Source organism: Durio zibethinus, chromosome 1, assembly GCF_047325235.1.
Source record: "Durio zibethinus cultivar Kanyao isolate XHJ-2024 chromosome 1, ASM4732523v1, whole genome shotgun sequence".
NCBI classification, from domain to species: Eukaryota; Viridiplantae; Streptophyta; class Magnoliopsida; order Malvales; family Malvaceae; genus Durio; species Durio zibethinus.
In genome coordinates this window covers 8556771-8572237 of record NC_143162.1, presented here as the reverse complement: position 1 = coordinate 8572237, position 15467 = coordinate 8556771, and the positions used below count along the sequence as shown (strand labels likewise).

General features: G+C 30.2%; 1 protein-coding gene across 1 annotated transcript; it reads right to left on the bottom strand.

Moving 5' to 3' along the window:
- Nucleotides 1-3344: 3344 nt before the first annotated feature.
- Nucleotides 3345-9263, bottom strand: LOC111312021 (acetyl-coenzyme A carboxylase carboxyl transferase subunit alpha, chloroplastic-like). Its single transcript, XM_022911926.2, has 12 exons — nt 9008-9263; nt 8166-8523; nt 8003-8077; nt 7050-7157; nt 6753-6913; nt 6565-6679; nt 6326-6480; nt 6044-6095; nt 5889-5957; nt 5417-5494; nt 4211-5345; nt 3345-3788 (listed from the first exon to the last, which is right to left on the bottom strand). Exons 2-11 carry the CDS (start codon nt 8490-8492, stop codon nt 4212-4214), a joined length of 2274 nt encoding a protein of 757 aa, XP_022767661.1. The 5' UTR covers nt 8493-8523; nt 9008-9263; the 3' UTR covers nt 3345-3788; nt 4211.
- Between the last annotated feature and the right edge of the window lie 6204 nt (nt 9264-15467).

Below are 15467 nucleotides of genomic sequence, written 5' to 3'. Positions count from 1 at the left end.
AACCTTTTACTAAAAAACTTTTATTCTGATTACTCCCATTTTTTTGCTTCTTTTTGTGTGTTTATTCTTGTGATTGTTGGAGTTTATATAGCAATGGGTGTAAGGTTAAATGAGATTTGAAAATCAAACTTCCCCTATCTTTTAATCCGTTTATCCCTGTTTAAAAAAGAAATCCCTTTATCACAGCTTCAAAATTTAAACCTCAATCTTAAAGTTCTAACGGGATTAAAACTCTGTTTTTAGTTTTATTTTTATTTAATTAATTTTTAACCTTATCAAAAATTGGGTGTCTACATACGGTGGTCAATTATGAGGAATAGATCATAACAACATATCTTCATCAGAAAAATGGATATTTGTAGCACAATAATGACCAACTTCAAATGCTTTCTTGCCAATGTTGTTGTCATCATTTTCCACTCCTCACCAACATGGTAACAAGTCATGGAAACCAAATTTTCTCTTCTGAATTGAATTAGCTTGTATTCGTTCAAAGTAATTGGTTTTCTTGACTTCCTTAGCCTTGAGTTTTCATGCTTAGATGGAATTGCTTTTGTTTGGATCACCTTTAGTGTCGGCTAGTTGCTTGACCATTTTAGCTTTTTGTTGTCACTTGAATAGGCTTCTATAGATTTTTCTTTTGACCTCTTTGACATGTAACTAAAGTCCAACCATCACTATCTTAATCTTTGATTTTAGAATGGCATTGCCCTATTCTTTTCAAGACTAATTAGGGTCAAAACCAATTTGATTTCTACTAGAAGGCAGTAAGATAAGGTCAAAAGAACCAAATTTGATACTCTTGCCCAAAAAGTTGAATTAAGAAGCTGTACATCTTAATGCCAAGTTTGATGTCACAACTTGTTTTTCAAATTCAATTTTTCTATCATCATTAAGTAGCATGATTGTCTTTTAAAACAAAATATTTTTCCAATGGATGACTAACCAAACGGTGATACTTACAGTAGTTGGGGTTATCTATTTTATCAGCTTCTTCAAGTCGCTTTATTTTCAGCAACTAGATAAGCTTAAACTTCAAAAGTTCATCTAGTATGCTTGAAAATCTAAATCAAGGAAAAGATACTTCTTCTCTTGTATTTCCCCCAATGAAATTCTACTTTTACCTTTGTCTTGAAATGAAGTAGATTTTTCCTCTTAAGATTTCTTTGATTTAGAGGCTATCTTCAAAGACTTGGCATTCACAGTCATAGACTATTTGCTTTCTCCTTTATCAATAAAAGTTTTACCCTTTTTGTCAGTATCTTGCTTTTCTTTACCTTTCTTAAGCTTTTACATAGGAGGCTCTTGCTTTCCAACAGCTACCATACTTAACTTCTTATCATGTGCACGAGTAGCCAATTTTTCGAAGGTCTTAGGCTAAATACCTTGGAGAATATAGCACAATCCCCAAGTCATGCCTTGTATGCATATGTTGAGAGCAGAGGACTCATATAGTCTTTTTTTACAATTAAGGCTTAAATTTCTCCATCTATGAATGTAATTAATCATTGGTTTATCTTTCCATTAGCATGAACTTGTGAGTTCGATCATGCTGACTATGCGACGAGTGCTATAGAATCGATTGAGAAATTCATGCTTAAGTTGTTCCCAGCTATAAATTATGCTAGGATCAAGATTGATATACCAAAAAAAGGCATTGCCTTTCAAAAAACGAACAAATTGCTTCACTAAAATATCACTATCAATGCCAACATTATTGCAAGTTTCCACAAAAGGGCAATATGTTGACATGGGTTTCATTTGCCATCAAATTATTGAATTTTAGAGGCTGGTAATTCTCAGTCATCCTCAAACAATCAATCCTTTGAGAATATGGCTTAGCATATGTGTATAAAGGTTGTATGACAATCTTAACTTAATCTTTGATTGCTTCTTTAGTAAGATCTTTTAGTTGAATGGACTTGACAAATTTCATTAAGCTTTTGTTGAGAATCATTGGCAACTATCATGTTGGAATTCTCACCATCCTTTGAAGGATTGAATTATGATATTGGTCTGAAGTCTATGGTCGTTTTCCAGTGAGATTGCTAATCTTCTTCATCATAGCAGCAATCTAGTTATCTTTTTCTCTAATGCTTGTTGTAAGAGTTTCCATACCTTTTTAAAAAAGTGCAACTTATTCTTCCAGTGATGTGGTGCCAGTTGTCATGACATTTATTACTCTAGAATTTGTTTTTGAAGGTTGCTTATACTTGATCTATGAGGTGAAGTAGGCTTCCCAATAGAAGATTCTTCTAATCCTTAAAAAAGAATGTTATAGAGTGGGTTTTGGTTAAGCATTAGAAGAGTTTGAGCATAGATTTCTTCAAAAGCTTTTATCTTGCTTCTAATGCCATATTAATGGATAGCATCATCGGTGTTTGGTAATAAACTAGGGAAGACTGCAGGATTTGCTTGAGCAAGCTTAAGAGCTAGCTTATTAGCAGGTTTTTTTTTGGAGTCCATTATAGTTTAACCACTTGAACTTTGAAGAAAAGAGACGCGTGGTAGAGACTGCCCCACTGGGTGTGCCAAAAATTTGTATACATAAATTTCATGTCAAAAATATGACAAAGAAAATTAGAGACAAATAATAAATTTATTTAGTAGACTTGTGAAAACTACAATATTAGGGAATTCTTATTACAAAGAAAATCATCTCATTCTTATTCTTGAATGCTTCAAGGGTCTTGTTAACTTAATCTTGAATGCGAAATCCGCTTCAAGGGTTAGATAAACTTAATCTTGAACAAACAAAATTGATCTTCTTCTTTTAGAGGAATAAGATTAGAAAGCAATATTTTACAATTCTTTAAACCTAAATGCTTTGTTATTTGAATTCTTCAAATTTCTTCAATTCTTCAAAGCTTGCTTTCTTGAGATTTTGGAGAGGTTTTAGTGTTTTCAAAATCTTCTTCTCTTCAAAATTGTGAATTGTGAATTAGGGCTAAAAAAAACATTATATTTATAACGCCCGGTAGATAAAAGAGTTTTAAGAGAACACAACCTCTATGATTTTAACTCTAAATAACTATAAGTTTAACTAGAGATAAAAACTGACGACTCCTTGGTGATTGGTCAAACCAAATATTTTATCTTTAATTGACAAGCGATATATTTAATTAATCAAAAAATTAATTAATTAATTATATAATTAAATAAAATAATATTATTAATCCACACGTCAATAATTGATTTGTCACTTAAAAAAAATTTACTAAACATATGGCACTTTATGATAGGACGAAAATTTTCTTCTTCTACCCGTTAAACTTGGTCTTCATAATTTTTGCTAATGACAACAAGTACTTTCAATTCGCCGGTCAAAACAGGGGACACGAACATCAGGGGTAAAAAAGACATGAGTGTGTTATTTCTGACAGATGGAAGCATGCCATTGGCTTCCCCAGGCAATCACACAAGCTACATAGCGTTCTTTGTCTATGGGTTAAGACTAAAGAAAAAACACATGCTACCAATAAATATTAGAAATGAAAGCAACACGCAAGCGGAAAATTTTTAACCTAATTCAAAGTGGAGAAATTCAGCTTAAAAAAAGGAAGAAAGGGCAATAATTATTGGCAAAAGCTAATGAATGTCTTCATAGATGCAAAATCTTGTGCCCTCTGGCCTGCAGGTGACAGTGGAGGACTCGGCGGCACTTGCAAGGCTCAAGGTGAAATAATTCCTCTGGAAGAGCTTGACGCAATTCTAATTCTTCAGTCAAACTTCAAACACCATCCCTAGCTACACCATTATGTCAGTAACATTCTGACAGAATCAAGATCCTGTACAGTAACAAGAAATTACACAAAATATAAGTCAATCGTACCAATCAAATGAACTAGCAAATTTAAGATTTTATACCGAAACATATGAATTTGTGTAACCACTCTCTAATCAAAAGGATGTCCATTTATGCTTAATAGTTGTAATAATTAGCCGCTATGAATTATAAAAGGAACAACAAAAATGCCAATGAATTTAGAAATTTATAGAAATCTGCCATATTTTTTCCTAATTGTTACAGAAAAGAAATACTAAATGGCATTTGATGGTAACCTAGTTATCTTTATTCCAGGCCCTTGTTCTAAATGGTATACATCCTTAAGCATCAAGAAAAAAAAGTAATGTCAGAAATCTCTATTATTCATCAGATATCTAAAGCAAAAAAAGAACCGGATAATGTATAATGCTAAGAGCTACATACACTAAGCAAAGCTGCGGTTTGCACCCAAATTGATCTCTAGTCTAGGTTCCTCGTACTTGGTTTCCTTTTGCACACTTCCATCAGCTCCAGCAGACGATTGTATGGCTTCAGAAATCTCTGCCTTCAACTCTTCATGCTTCCCCTTTAATTCTGATGAGCTGATAGCTTTGGAAAGTCTTTTCTTAATCTGTTGTGCTAGAGCTTTAATCTTACTTTTTGTCTCAATATCAGGTTTTTTTCCTGCCTTTGCTATCTCCAGCTTCAGCGACTCAATCATATTTTTCAACTTCGATGAACTGACAACATTTTCAATTTTCTTGTTAATTTCTTCATTCAAATTATCCACCTTATTGTTAAAAACTGACAGTGAAGTTTGTTCACTTAGAACTTTGGAATTAGATTTTACAACCTCAACATCCAAACCCAAGGATTTGAGAGAACTAATCAATTCCAATTCTATCTCTTTCTTCGTATTCAGAATTTTGTCCTTCAGCCCTTGATCTAAATCCACAACGCTGGATAAACCAGAATTTTGAACCTCAGCCTTTAATGCTTCAAGCTTCTCATTTATCTTAGGCCGACCCATGACTTCATTGAATTTCTTATTAACTTCCTGCTTCAATGTAGCAGCTTCTGAGAGACTCTTGGCTTTAGAAAGCTCCTTCAACATGTCAAGCTTATATTTGAGGGTTGGGTAATTTGGAGCTGCTGATAGACTCTGGTTGAACTCATGTTTAAGCTTCTCAATCTTATTAGTTATAATAGGATTCATGAGTTTGTCCTTTGAATTTACTTTTGAAACTTCCTCTGTCAGCATATCAAGCCTGCCCTTCATGCCCAAGGCTTTAATGGCCTCAGAGTATTCATGATCAACCTCCTTTTTCAATTTTTGTATCATGTCCTTCAGAGCCAACTTAGGAGGATTAGTGGATGAATCCTTGGCTTTCAAGATTTGCTGTTTCAGTTTTTCAACCTCACCCTCCAACTCCGCATTTGAAACAGTATGGTTTTCTTTCTTTTTCATATTGACCTTCTTCCTGGGATCTACTGGGACACTGTCTCGGAACCCACCCAGTTTCCTGAACTTAAGCATGCGATGCTTGAGTAGCTCTTCTGTGTCCATTGCAGTGAGCTCCTGCAGAATAAACTTATGTTAATATATTGCCATGTGATTCTTGATGAAGAACTACTGCTAGTGGAACTCACATCCATTGCTTCATTAATTGCAGCTTTTATTTGTTGTGAAGTCCAAGCTGGATTTGCATGGGCACCACCCAGTGGCTCCTATCAAAAGTAAAAATAAGTATCAGATGCCATAGAGATTAACATGAACTTGCAAAAGGAAAGAACAAATCTGGAGCAATATTCAACCGTTAAAGCTGAACAAATGCAAATACTTTAAAAACCAAATTCAGCATTTTCATCAAACATCAAACAGAGATATGAAATAAAAAATCACACTTCTATGTTGTAAAAGGCTTTTGTATATAAAAAATATGCTAAGGACGGTAGCAAAATGGTGCCTTTAGCAGTCAACTTTGCTACATGGAATTGCCTGTAGTAGCTTTAAGTTATTAGTTTTAGTGCATAGAACTAGAAAAGGAGAAAAAACAGAGAAAAAGAAGGCACAGGCAGAACACTAATTCACTGAAGATATGAGAGAAACAATGTTAATTACAGGAATGATTCCATCACAAATTCGCAGCTTGGACAACTCTGGGGCAGTAATCTTCAGCTGCTTGGCTGCCTGCATATATGAAAACCTTGAATATTCTATCATCAAACCAAATCAGTACTAAATGATAGGCCCAAAAGTGAAATATGTTTTCAAACCTTTGGAGCTGCTTTGGCACTCTTCCACAAAATTGCAGCACATGCTTCCGGACTGTACCATTAAAAAAAATCAAATCAGAGAAAAAGAAATATCAGCATATGTAGAAATAGCATCTAAATATTATACATATACTATATAATAGACAATATTATAGACAATCTTACCCAGATACCATGAAGAAAAAGACTTGTGAAATAGGAATTCCACAAATTGTATTGGCATGGAAGGCCCAGATAGGATATTGTTAATTACTAAAAACAATATTGAAAAACTCAAATCACCTGGCAACATAAAAGACAGCATTTTCCAGCATTAACAACTTATTAGCACAGCCAATGGCCAAGGCACCACCAGAGCCACCTTCCCCAATAACAATAGCAACAATTGGGACCTTCAGACCAAACATGGTCCTCAAATTATGGGCAATGGCTTCACCCTACAGGAATGGAACGCATATAAATCAGTTGAGCTAACATCAAAAGTGAATTTGGTAAGCTTCAGAATACAATAGTCCTCATACTTGACCCAGCTCCTCAGATTTAAGGTCTGCATATGCCCCAGGAGTGTCAATGAACGTAACTATAGGGAACCCATGATGATCTGCATAATACATCATGCGTAGAGCCTTCCTGTAACTGTAAGCATTTCCCAAATATAAGTTAAAAGTGGCATAGATTCCATTCAATATGTAAGTTTCATTCAACTTACCCATGGGGCGTTGGCATTCCAAAGTTACGTTGAATATTCTCTTTAGCATTTCTACCCTTTTGGTGACCCATAAACATGTACGTCCTACCATCTATGGTTCCTATACCAGTAACAACAGCTGGATCGTCATATCCTGCTCGATCTCCATGAAGTTCCACAAACTGGGCATATGGGAATATACAAAAGACATTTATTAAGACAATTCTTCACCTTCTAAACACCGGATATTTAAGATAATGTTGTTTAGCATATGCAATGTTTAATATCTGAAAGTTGAAGAGCATGTAACGACCGAACCTTATCGGTAATGCTAAATACATGATCCAGGAATGTAGGTCTGTTGGGGTGCCGGGCAATATTCACACGTTGTATTGGGGTCAGATGTTTATATAAGTAATTTAGAGCCTGAAATAAATAACAGAAAGGGTGAGAAAAATTTACTGAAAACCACCAACATGATGAAATGTCAATATCTTTGACAGATCATCAACATCTTAAAATGCAATTAAAATTTGATAATTAACACAAAGCTTAGGCACACATACTAGGACATCACAAACAGCAAGCTTTATGCACAATTGCATATTACATTATTTTTTCTTACACATATCTGTAACAAGTGAAATTTCTGCTTTACACATTGATAAATGACAAAAGAGCAATGAAAAACCATCATATCCTACGAAAGAACGTTATTGTGATTAGATTTCATGGGAAGTTAAAATTTGGGCAATTAAAAGCACATGACACAGCAGACAAGTCTTTTTCAAAACTTTGAAATAAGCTCAGCCTTATTGAGCTTCAAAAGATAAAAGTAACATGTCATGCTTACAGCATAGAGTTCTATATAAAGAAGAATTATAGAATTTGGAGTTTAATACTATAGAATTTCAAGCAAGGATGCAATTTTTTGTTCCATTATTAATCATCCTTTGCAATAAGTGAATGAATCCAAACTAAAATCAAGTACTATAATCAAATTCTTAATAACCAATAATGAATGCCATAGCAAGTGCAACAGCAAAAGCTTTGGTTGCCCAATATGAAGAATAAAATTTCCAGGCTTAGAATACAGCTTTGGCATAATTAAATTTAACCCACGTAAAAAAATTCCGTACTTCAACTTCACTCTCGTTAACAGGCTGAATAGACATTGGTTCAGAGACTTACATAAACATATAACTAAAAAATTTTATCACTACATAGAAGCAATAAAAACACTTTCACATTCTCAAAGTTAATACTCAAACCTTTTGATATTTATTCTCCAGTAATAAAATCTGATCACTGAAATCCAAACCAGTTTCGTTTGCCATCCTCCTCACCTGCATTCAAAACAAGCACAACATTTAAAGCAAGCACAAGCATATTATCATCAACTAAAATCAACAATCAGAAAAAATAAGGAGTTACGTCAATAATCTTCTTCTCTAAATCAACAAGGGGTCTCTCAAAATTCAAAGTAACAGGCTTTTGCTTTTCTTTCAATGGCTTGAATTGGGAGAGATGAGTTAGGATTCCGCCTTTCACATTAGGATCGGGATCTGCAGGCCACGGGTGTTCATACTTCTTCACTTTCCTCAGCTTTGCAGCTACAGTTACATCCCTCCTTTTCAAGGAAAATCGCGCCTTCCCTAGGGTTTTAAGAGGGATGCCACTCAAGCCGTTACTGGAGCTCCGAAGAAGATCGGAGGCTGAAGTTCCAGTAAATGCAGCTGCAGAATACGATATCGAAGCCATCTCCCACTCCAAACTTTGAATCTCCAAACTTCTATAATCAAAATCCAACCAGTTAAATCTCCAAATGTCAGTCTAATGTTTGGGAAAAAAAAACGATTTTCTTCAAATAAATTAAACAGTAATTCTAAGCAAGAGACCCAAGGGAAAAAGAAAGAAAAAGATTAAATTAATAAGGAAAGATCCTGTTGTAGCTTTCCTCTGAGTACACAAACTAACATTTTGATCTATGATTTTTCATTGAAAAAAAAAATCTCCCAATTAATTCTTCTGAATACTTAGATTACAGATATTTTATCTGAATATGCACATTTTAAACTAAAAAAAAAAATAAAAACTTTAAACCTCATTTTCCCCTCCATTTTCTAAGCAAACAAGCAGAACATGTTTAAAATTAAAAAAGAAAAAGAAATGAAAAAGGAGAAGGAACAATCAAATATAAGAATCAGCATGCATCGAAGTAGCTTTAAAATTTTTTTTTAAAAAAAAAAAGAAGCGGAAATTAGTCGGAAATTTACCAGAGAAACGGAGATCTTTCGAGAGAGAAATAAGATCCGAGAAAGAGGAAGCGAGAGGAAATATTGAAAAGGTTGAAGAAGAGAAATGCGATTATTAATTCTCAAGGAAAGAGAAAGAGAGAGCTTCGTGGAGATCGCCAATCCAAGGCCTTGTTTGGTTTTACTGATTTTGTTTTTCTCGTTTTTTTTTTTTTTTTCTATACTTTAAAAGGAGAGAGGGTGGATTTACGTCGATACTTCTTATGCGGCAGAGAGCGTAGGACAAAAACGAGCTGTGTGTTTTATAAAGAGCCAGCCATTTCTGGTTTGGCCGTTAAGGGAGAGGGGCGATTTGGTCATGTTCTTATTTACAATAACCCTCGTTATCTGGCACTTGTCGCAGTTTTATTGCACGTGGGATGGGCTCGATTGATTCGATGATCCCTCACCTTGGGCTCCCCTCCTCCCCTTTTTATCTTTGATTTTAACTTCATAATTTTTATAAAATAAAAATATTATAAAAATAGCACTTGCAAATTTAATTGAATTAATTTTGTTTTTGGTTAAATAAAATTCCATGCAACATGTATAGTATAAGAATTAAGAAGCTATCTATTGTAGATCCATTTTAATGGGATGCTATAAAGTTAATATACAAGTCTACTTTTATGTGGTTAATTAATTAATTATGTTTTATCTTAATTAATTAATCAATTATACTAGTACTTCTTTTAAAACTTAATTATTTACTGTGTTAATTAATTTTTTTATATTTAAAACTATTAAAATTTTAAATTCTAATAATTGAAATTAAAATTTTAATATTTTATCAATAAATTACATATTATTAATTAATATTTTATTTTTTAAATATTTTAAAATCCTTATATTAAATAAATTATTAACGAGTGTCTTAAATTTTTTAGTATCAATTAAGATATTACCTATAGTAATATTCTTTATTAATATAAGTAAATTAATATTATGAATTTTGATAAATTAAAAAATAAATTGTAATATAATATCTTTAATAAATAGTATTCTAATAGCACTTGAAATCTTTATATTTTTAACTCTGTTAATAAATTGATTGAAGATAAAACTCATAATATGAAAAATATATACCAAAGAATTTTCAAATTTATATACATACATATATATATATACATGAAAGATAAAATAGTTTAATAAAAAAAAAATTTTTAATTTAAAATTTAATTTAATTAATTTATACGTTATTTTTTAAAAAATAATATCTAATAGATATGCATTTGAATTTTAAAATTTATAATTTTTTCTTATTTATTCTCCATTACCATTTCTTTTGTAAAAAATAAAATAAAAAAAGAAAAAGAAAAAATTATTACCAATTAGATCAGGGAAACTAAACACAAATGAGAAGAATATCTAAATGAGATAACTTACTAAAATAACAACAACTAAACTAATGCTTAAGATAATGAGACAGAGAATTAATTTATTGCTTGATTGTGATTAAAAATATCAAACAGATCACCAAAATCAACATGGAAAAGAAACCGTCTATTAAACTCCAAAGCATTGGAAAACAGGAAGCTTTATTGTTGGGAAATGTCAAAGTGTGTTTGTTAGGGTAGGTAGTTTGCAGCTTAAGTTTACTTAATCATATCTAACATTTAACATTATATTATTTTCATTCCCATGATTTTAAAATGAGTTTATAGATTTTATGTAGTGTTAATGAATTAAATGGTATTATTTTATTAATAAATAAATATCAATTTTTAAAATAAATATATAAAAATTAATATTTTTAAAAATTTTATTTATTAATAAAGTGATAGCATTTGATTTATCTCATTAATAATATGATATTATCTAATTTAATAATAGTGTATAAAATCTAACAACGCATTAGATATAAATTTTTTTAAAATTATGACATTTGGCAAGCTGATGTAACTTTTTTTTTTAACACCATGTAATTGATTTTGTATACAATAAAATCAAAATAAATTCAAAAATTTTCATTTACACAATGTTGTTGTGATAAAAACGTTGTTATATGTTATAATATAAAAAAAATTAATTATAATAAAAACAAAATTTTTAAAAGGAAAACTAGTACATTGTTGAAAAATTTTAATTTTGAATTTTTTATAGTTTCAGAAGCATTAAGTTTTTAATATATGAAACGTAGTTGATCATAAAAAAATAATACTAAAATAAAATTTATATTTTCAATATCAACAATATTTCTAAGTATAGAAATGTAATAATTGATAAAATGTAGTAATTAAGGGAGGAAAATTATTTAAGAGGAAAGTGATCTTGACTTTATATTTGAAATTTTAGAATATGTGGAATTTAACAACGTTTCTAAGATAAAAAATGTAGTTGAAAATATGAAAAAGAATTTTAGAATTCAACAAAGATGAAGTTTCTAAGATAAAGAAAGTAGTCTTTGTTGAAAATATGAAATATTATTTTTTAAAATTCAACAAACAAGACATTTTTAAAATAAAAAAAAAGTTTTTGTTGAAACGTAAAAAAGTATTTTTCAAAATTCAACAAAGACGACATTTTAAAAATAAAAACTGTCTTTATTGAAAATATGAAAAAAAAATATTTTTCAAAATTCAACAAAAACACGACGTTTCTAAGATAGAAAGTGTAGTCTTTTATTAAAAATATGAAAAAATTATTTCCCAAAATTCAAAAAAGACAATGTTTTTAAAATAAAAAATACAATATTTATTGAAAATATAAAAAAATATTTTTTAGAATTCAACAAATACAACATTTTTAAGATAAAACATGCAATCTTTGTTGAAAAGACAATATCTTTAAGATTAAAACATAATTTTTGTTGAAAACATTAAAATAAAATTTTCAAAATTCAATAACGATGATATTTCTAAGATAAAAAAACGTAATTTTTGTTAAAAATATAAAAAATAAAATGTAAAATATCTTTATTTAATATTATTATTTATAAAATTTAAAATATATTTACTTAATATCATTACATATAAAATCTATTTTGGGGGGCTTCGTCTTCAGAAACCCTTAGGAGAGGAATTTATCACCCTTTTCTAACCCTCACATCAATTTTACTGTGAAAGTCAATCTGTATGTTTTTTTTTTTTTTTTTGCGCAGGGATAATAACATGTTATTCACATATTAGTATTATGAATGTCACATGTTATTAAGAAAAATATAGTAAAAAGCTTTATTAGGTAATCTTCTATTCTCGTGAACCAAACACAAAATTTTTATATTTTCTAAGTCAATAAAACCTAGGAATCACATATTCCTCTTCCAAGATTACTTTTCTCCTAAATTACTTTTCTTACCAACATTTAAGAATTCACAAACCAAACGTCTTCGCAATGTATCGTTAATTCACCCATCATACATATTTTTAGTTAAAATACCCAAAATGATGATAGTGACAACTTTCAAAAGCATCATATATTACCTCTCTTAGCCTTTACGTTTCTCTTATGTTCCATTATCAATAACTATTTGTGAGGTTTTTTTTTTTTGAAAAAAATAAAACATTCATTGAATCTCAAGTGAAATTGTTTTTTTATTTTGCCTTTTAGCCTTTTTATTTTAGGCATTTACTCTTTGCCATAATAAGAGTTGTTTTGGGGAATAAAAAATAATGAACAATTCGTTGAATCTAAAGAGAACTACCAAGGGAAAAGTTTTGTCCATCTATATGAAAATAGTTATATTTTCTTAGCTTCCTTATCTAATGATCATTCAACCTCTCATGCACTTTTGTTAAACTTTTTTGTTGTAATAGATATTAGTTTGTTTCATACATGTGTTACTGATATTTGAGTGAAAGGTAGAGTATCTGAAAAATTATTTTCCTTTTGAAATGAGAAAGTCCAATTATGTTTTTCATTTTCTTTATAGCTTGCTATTGATATTGTTTTATTTGTAAAAATTATCTCTATTTCTAAATGCATTGATTGGTTGATTAATTAGAAATGAGAAAAACCATTAGTTAAACTTGAAGATTCATTTTGACTATGAAATTGTTTTCATGATTGCTTGACATTTGAATTTTATCCTTATATATATGTTTTTATTATTATTATCAAAGAAGTTAGTTTAGGTTTTTATGTTTGAATTTGTGTGGTAATTATAAAATAATTTTTATTTGCTATGTCATGAAGATACATAAAATGTAAATGTTATTAGTTGACTTTCAAACTTTGATGCAGTTTTAAAAGCCTTTTTTTGTAACAAATTTCAAGTTTCTTTCATCCTTGTTTTACCATTAACTAGCATTTTTATGGTATTCTTTTGTTCAATGATCATTTACATAGTTTACACTTAATTTATTTAAATTTATTTTTTTAAATTAGAAAAAATAAAGATTTTTGTTTGGGATTGTTTGATAAATAGATTAGTGAGGTTGCTAATTACAACATTTTAGTAACTTTTATTGCTAGGTGAAAAGTTGCTTGACATAGAATAAGGTTACAAAATTTTAACTGAAATGCATAAATCTAAGATCCAAATGCTAAACTCACTTTGGTTTGCAAGCAATTTTAGACAGTTCAACATATAGTAATGACTAGTACACCAATTCAAAACAAGCTTAATGATCTATGTTCATTATTTGTTTTTGTTTTTCCTAAAAAGTTAGGTGTCTTACCTATATTTAGGGTAGATTTTTAAGTCTCTATATCTATTGGTGCGTATGCTAATGCTTCACCATTACAATTATCCACAGCCTATAAGTTCGTATTATGTATATTTGAAATTTTTAATTGGTTTTAAGAAAGTTGAAAGATGTGAAACCTTTTGAAAATTTGGGCTTCTTCAAGCTGAAATATTTTATTGTTTCTATTATGGATTATTTCTAAATTTTAAATTGTATATTGTGCAGATATGCTGTTGTCCTTCATGACTTAATCATGCCTTATCTTTTCTAAGGCATGAAAACTAATGTGAATGCCCAATTGCCTAAAAGGAAGGAACATATACTTTTTTTATAGTCTAACTATTGAACAAAGATCTATATATAGAGCATTTTTTGCTAGCTTAGATATGGCACAAATATTGGATGGTAATATACCCTCATTACTCCATCAACTTACATAAATTTACTTACAAAATGAAATTTTACAAGCTAAACACACACAATGCATATTCCTTGCCATCAAAAGCCTCAACATGACATTGAATTTCTTTTTATCTTCATTTTAGGAATATGAAAAACCTTATCAAAGTAACAACTAAGGGCATTTTATTTAAATTTTAAATAAAAGAACATGTGTTATTATGCTACATATAAATTTTCAGACTTTTATAAGAACATCATATTAAAACAAATTTTAAAACCCTTATAATAGGTTGTTTGTGTGGTTTTTGTGCTATTGTGGGTTTGTGTTGGTTCCTTATTCGTTCATGTTGCTAATGAATTTTTGTGTTTGTTGTTATTTTGTTTTTTGTATGATTGTAAAGTGGGTCTCAAGTCATTATGGGCAATGGTTTGAGCCTTTATGATGGTTGTTTCAGCTCTAGTTGATTTGTTAGTGTTGGGGTGTTTGTGGTGATGATTTAGGATTTTGACAAGTGATTTTTAGGTATAAGTTGGCTGGTATTATTGGTTCTAATAGTGTGGGGGGTTTAGTTTATGATGGTGTGGTGGTGGAGAATTAGTAGTGGTTTAATGGTATTAAAAGCTTTGGCTTTTAATCATGGAAATTTTTTTATTATGGTGGTTATTCTATATAGGTGTATGTTTTGGGGTAGGTAGAATAGTGATTTTTTTTTTAGTTTTATATGTTTGGACTAATGCTTAAATTAATGGTCGAATGTGGAAGGATTGTTTTGCTGTAGGGTTTTTACTTGTATAAAAAATTTTGGTGTTTTTGTTAAAGTTCAAGATGAGGTTTGAGTATGTGGAGGGATAACAAAGGCTTAAGATTTTTTTTTGTCCGTGAATTTTTTTTTATGTGAATCCTCCTATTGAATTCGTCCCATTTTTGTAAAATCTTTAGTCTTTATAGAAATAGAGTAGAGCCTGGACTTAGCTTGAAGACTAATTTTTTGCAATATTGCTGCTTAAAGCAAAGAAGTTTTTGCATTTTTGGGTTGTGTAATGTTGATTTTGGGATTTTGTGGATTATTTGATCAATTGTTGTTAAGAAGCCAAGAGGTAAAATGAAAGGGAAAATTAAGAGCTAGAAATGGATAGGCAATTTGGGAGGAAAGAAAAGTGAATCTAGAGAGGGGAAGATTGCTATGGCCAACCAAGCTTCAGTCTTTTTCTTTTGTAAATTTTTTTTTTTTTACTTTTGACTCTTTGAAATTTTTGTATTTTTTCAAATTAATTAAAGTAATTAATCATAATAAAATGAAGTTAGGTCTTAAAATGAAATTTGGGCTTACAATTGGACTTTTGACTTTTATTGAGCCTTCAAGTTTAAGTAACTAAATTTTGAATACCCAAATTAAATTGAGTTGGACGTT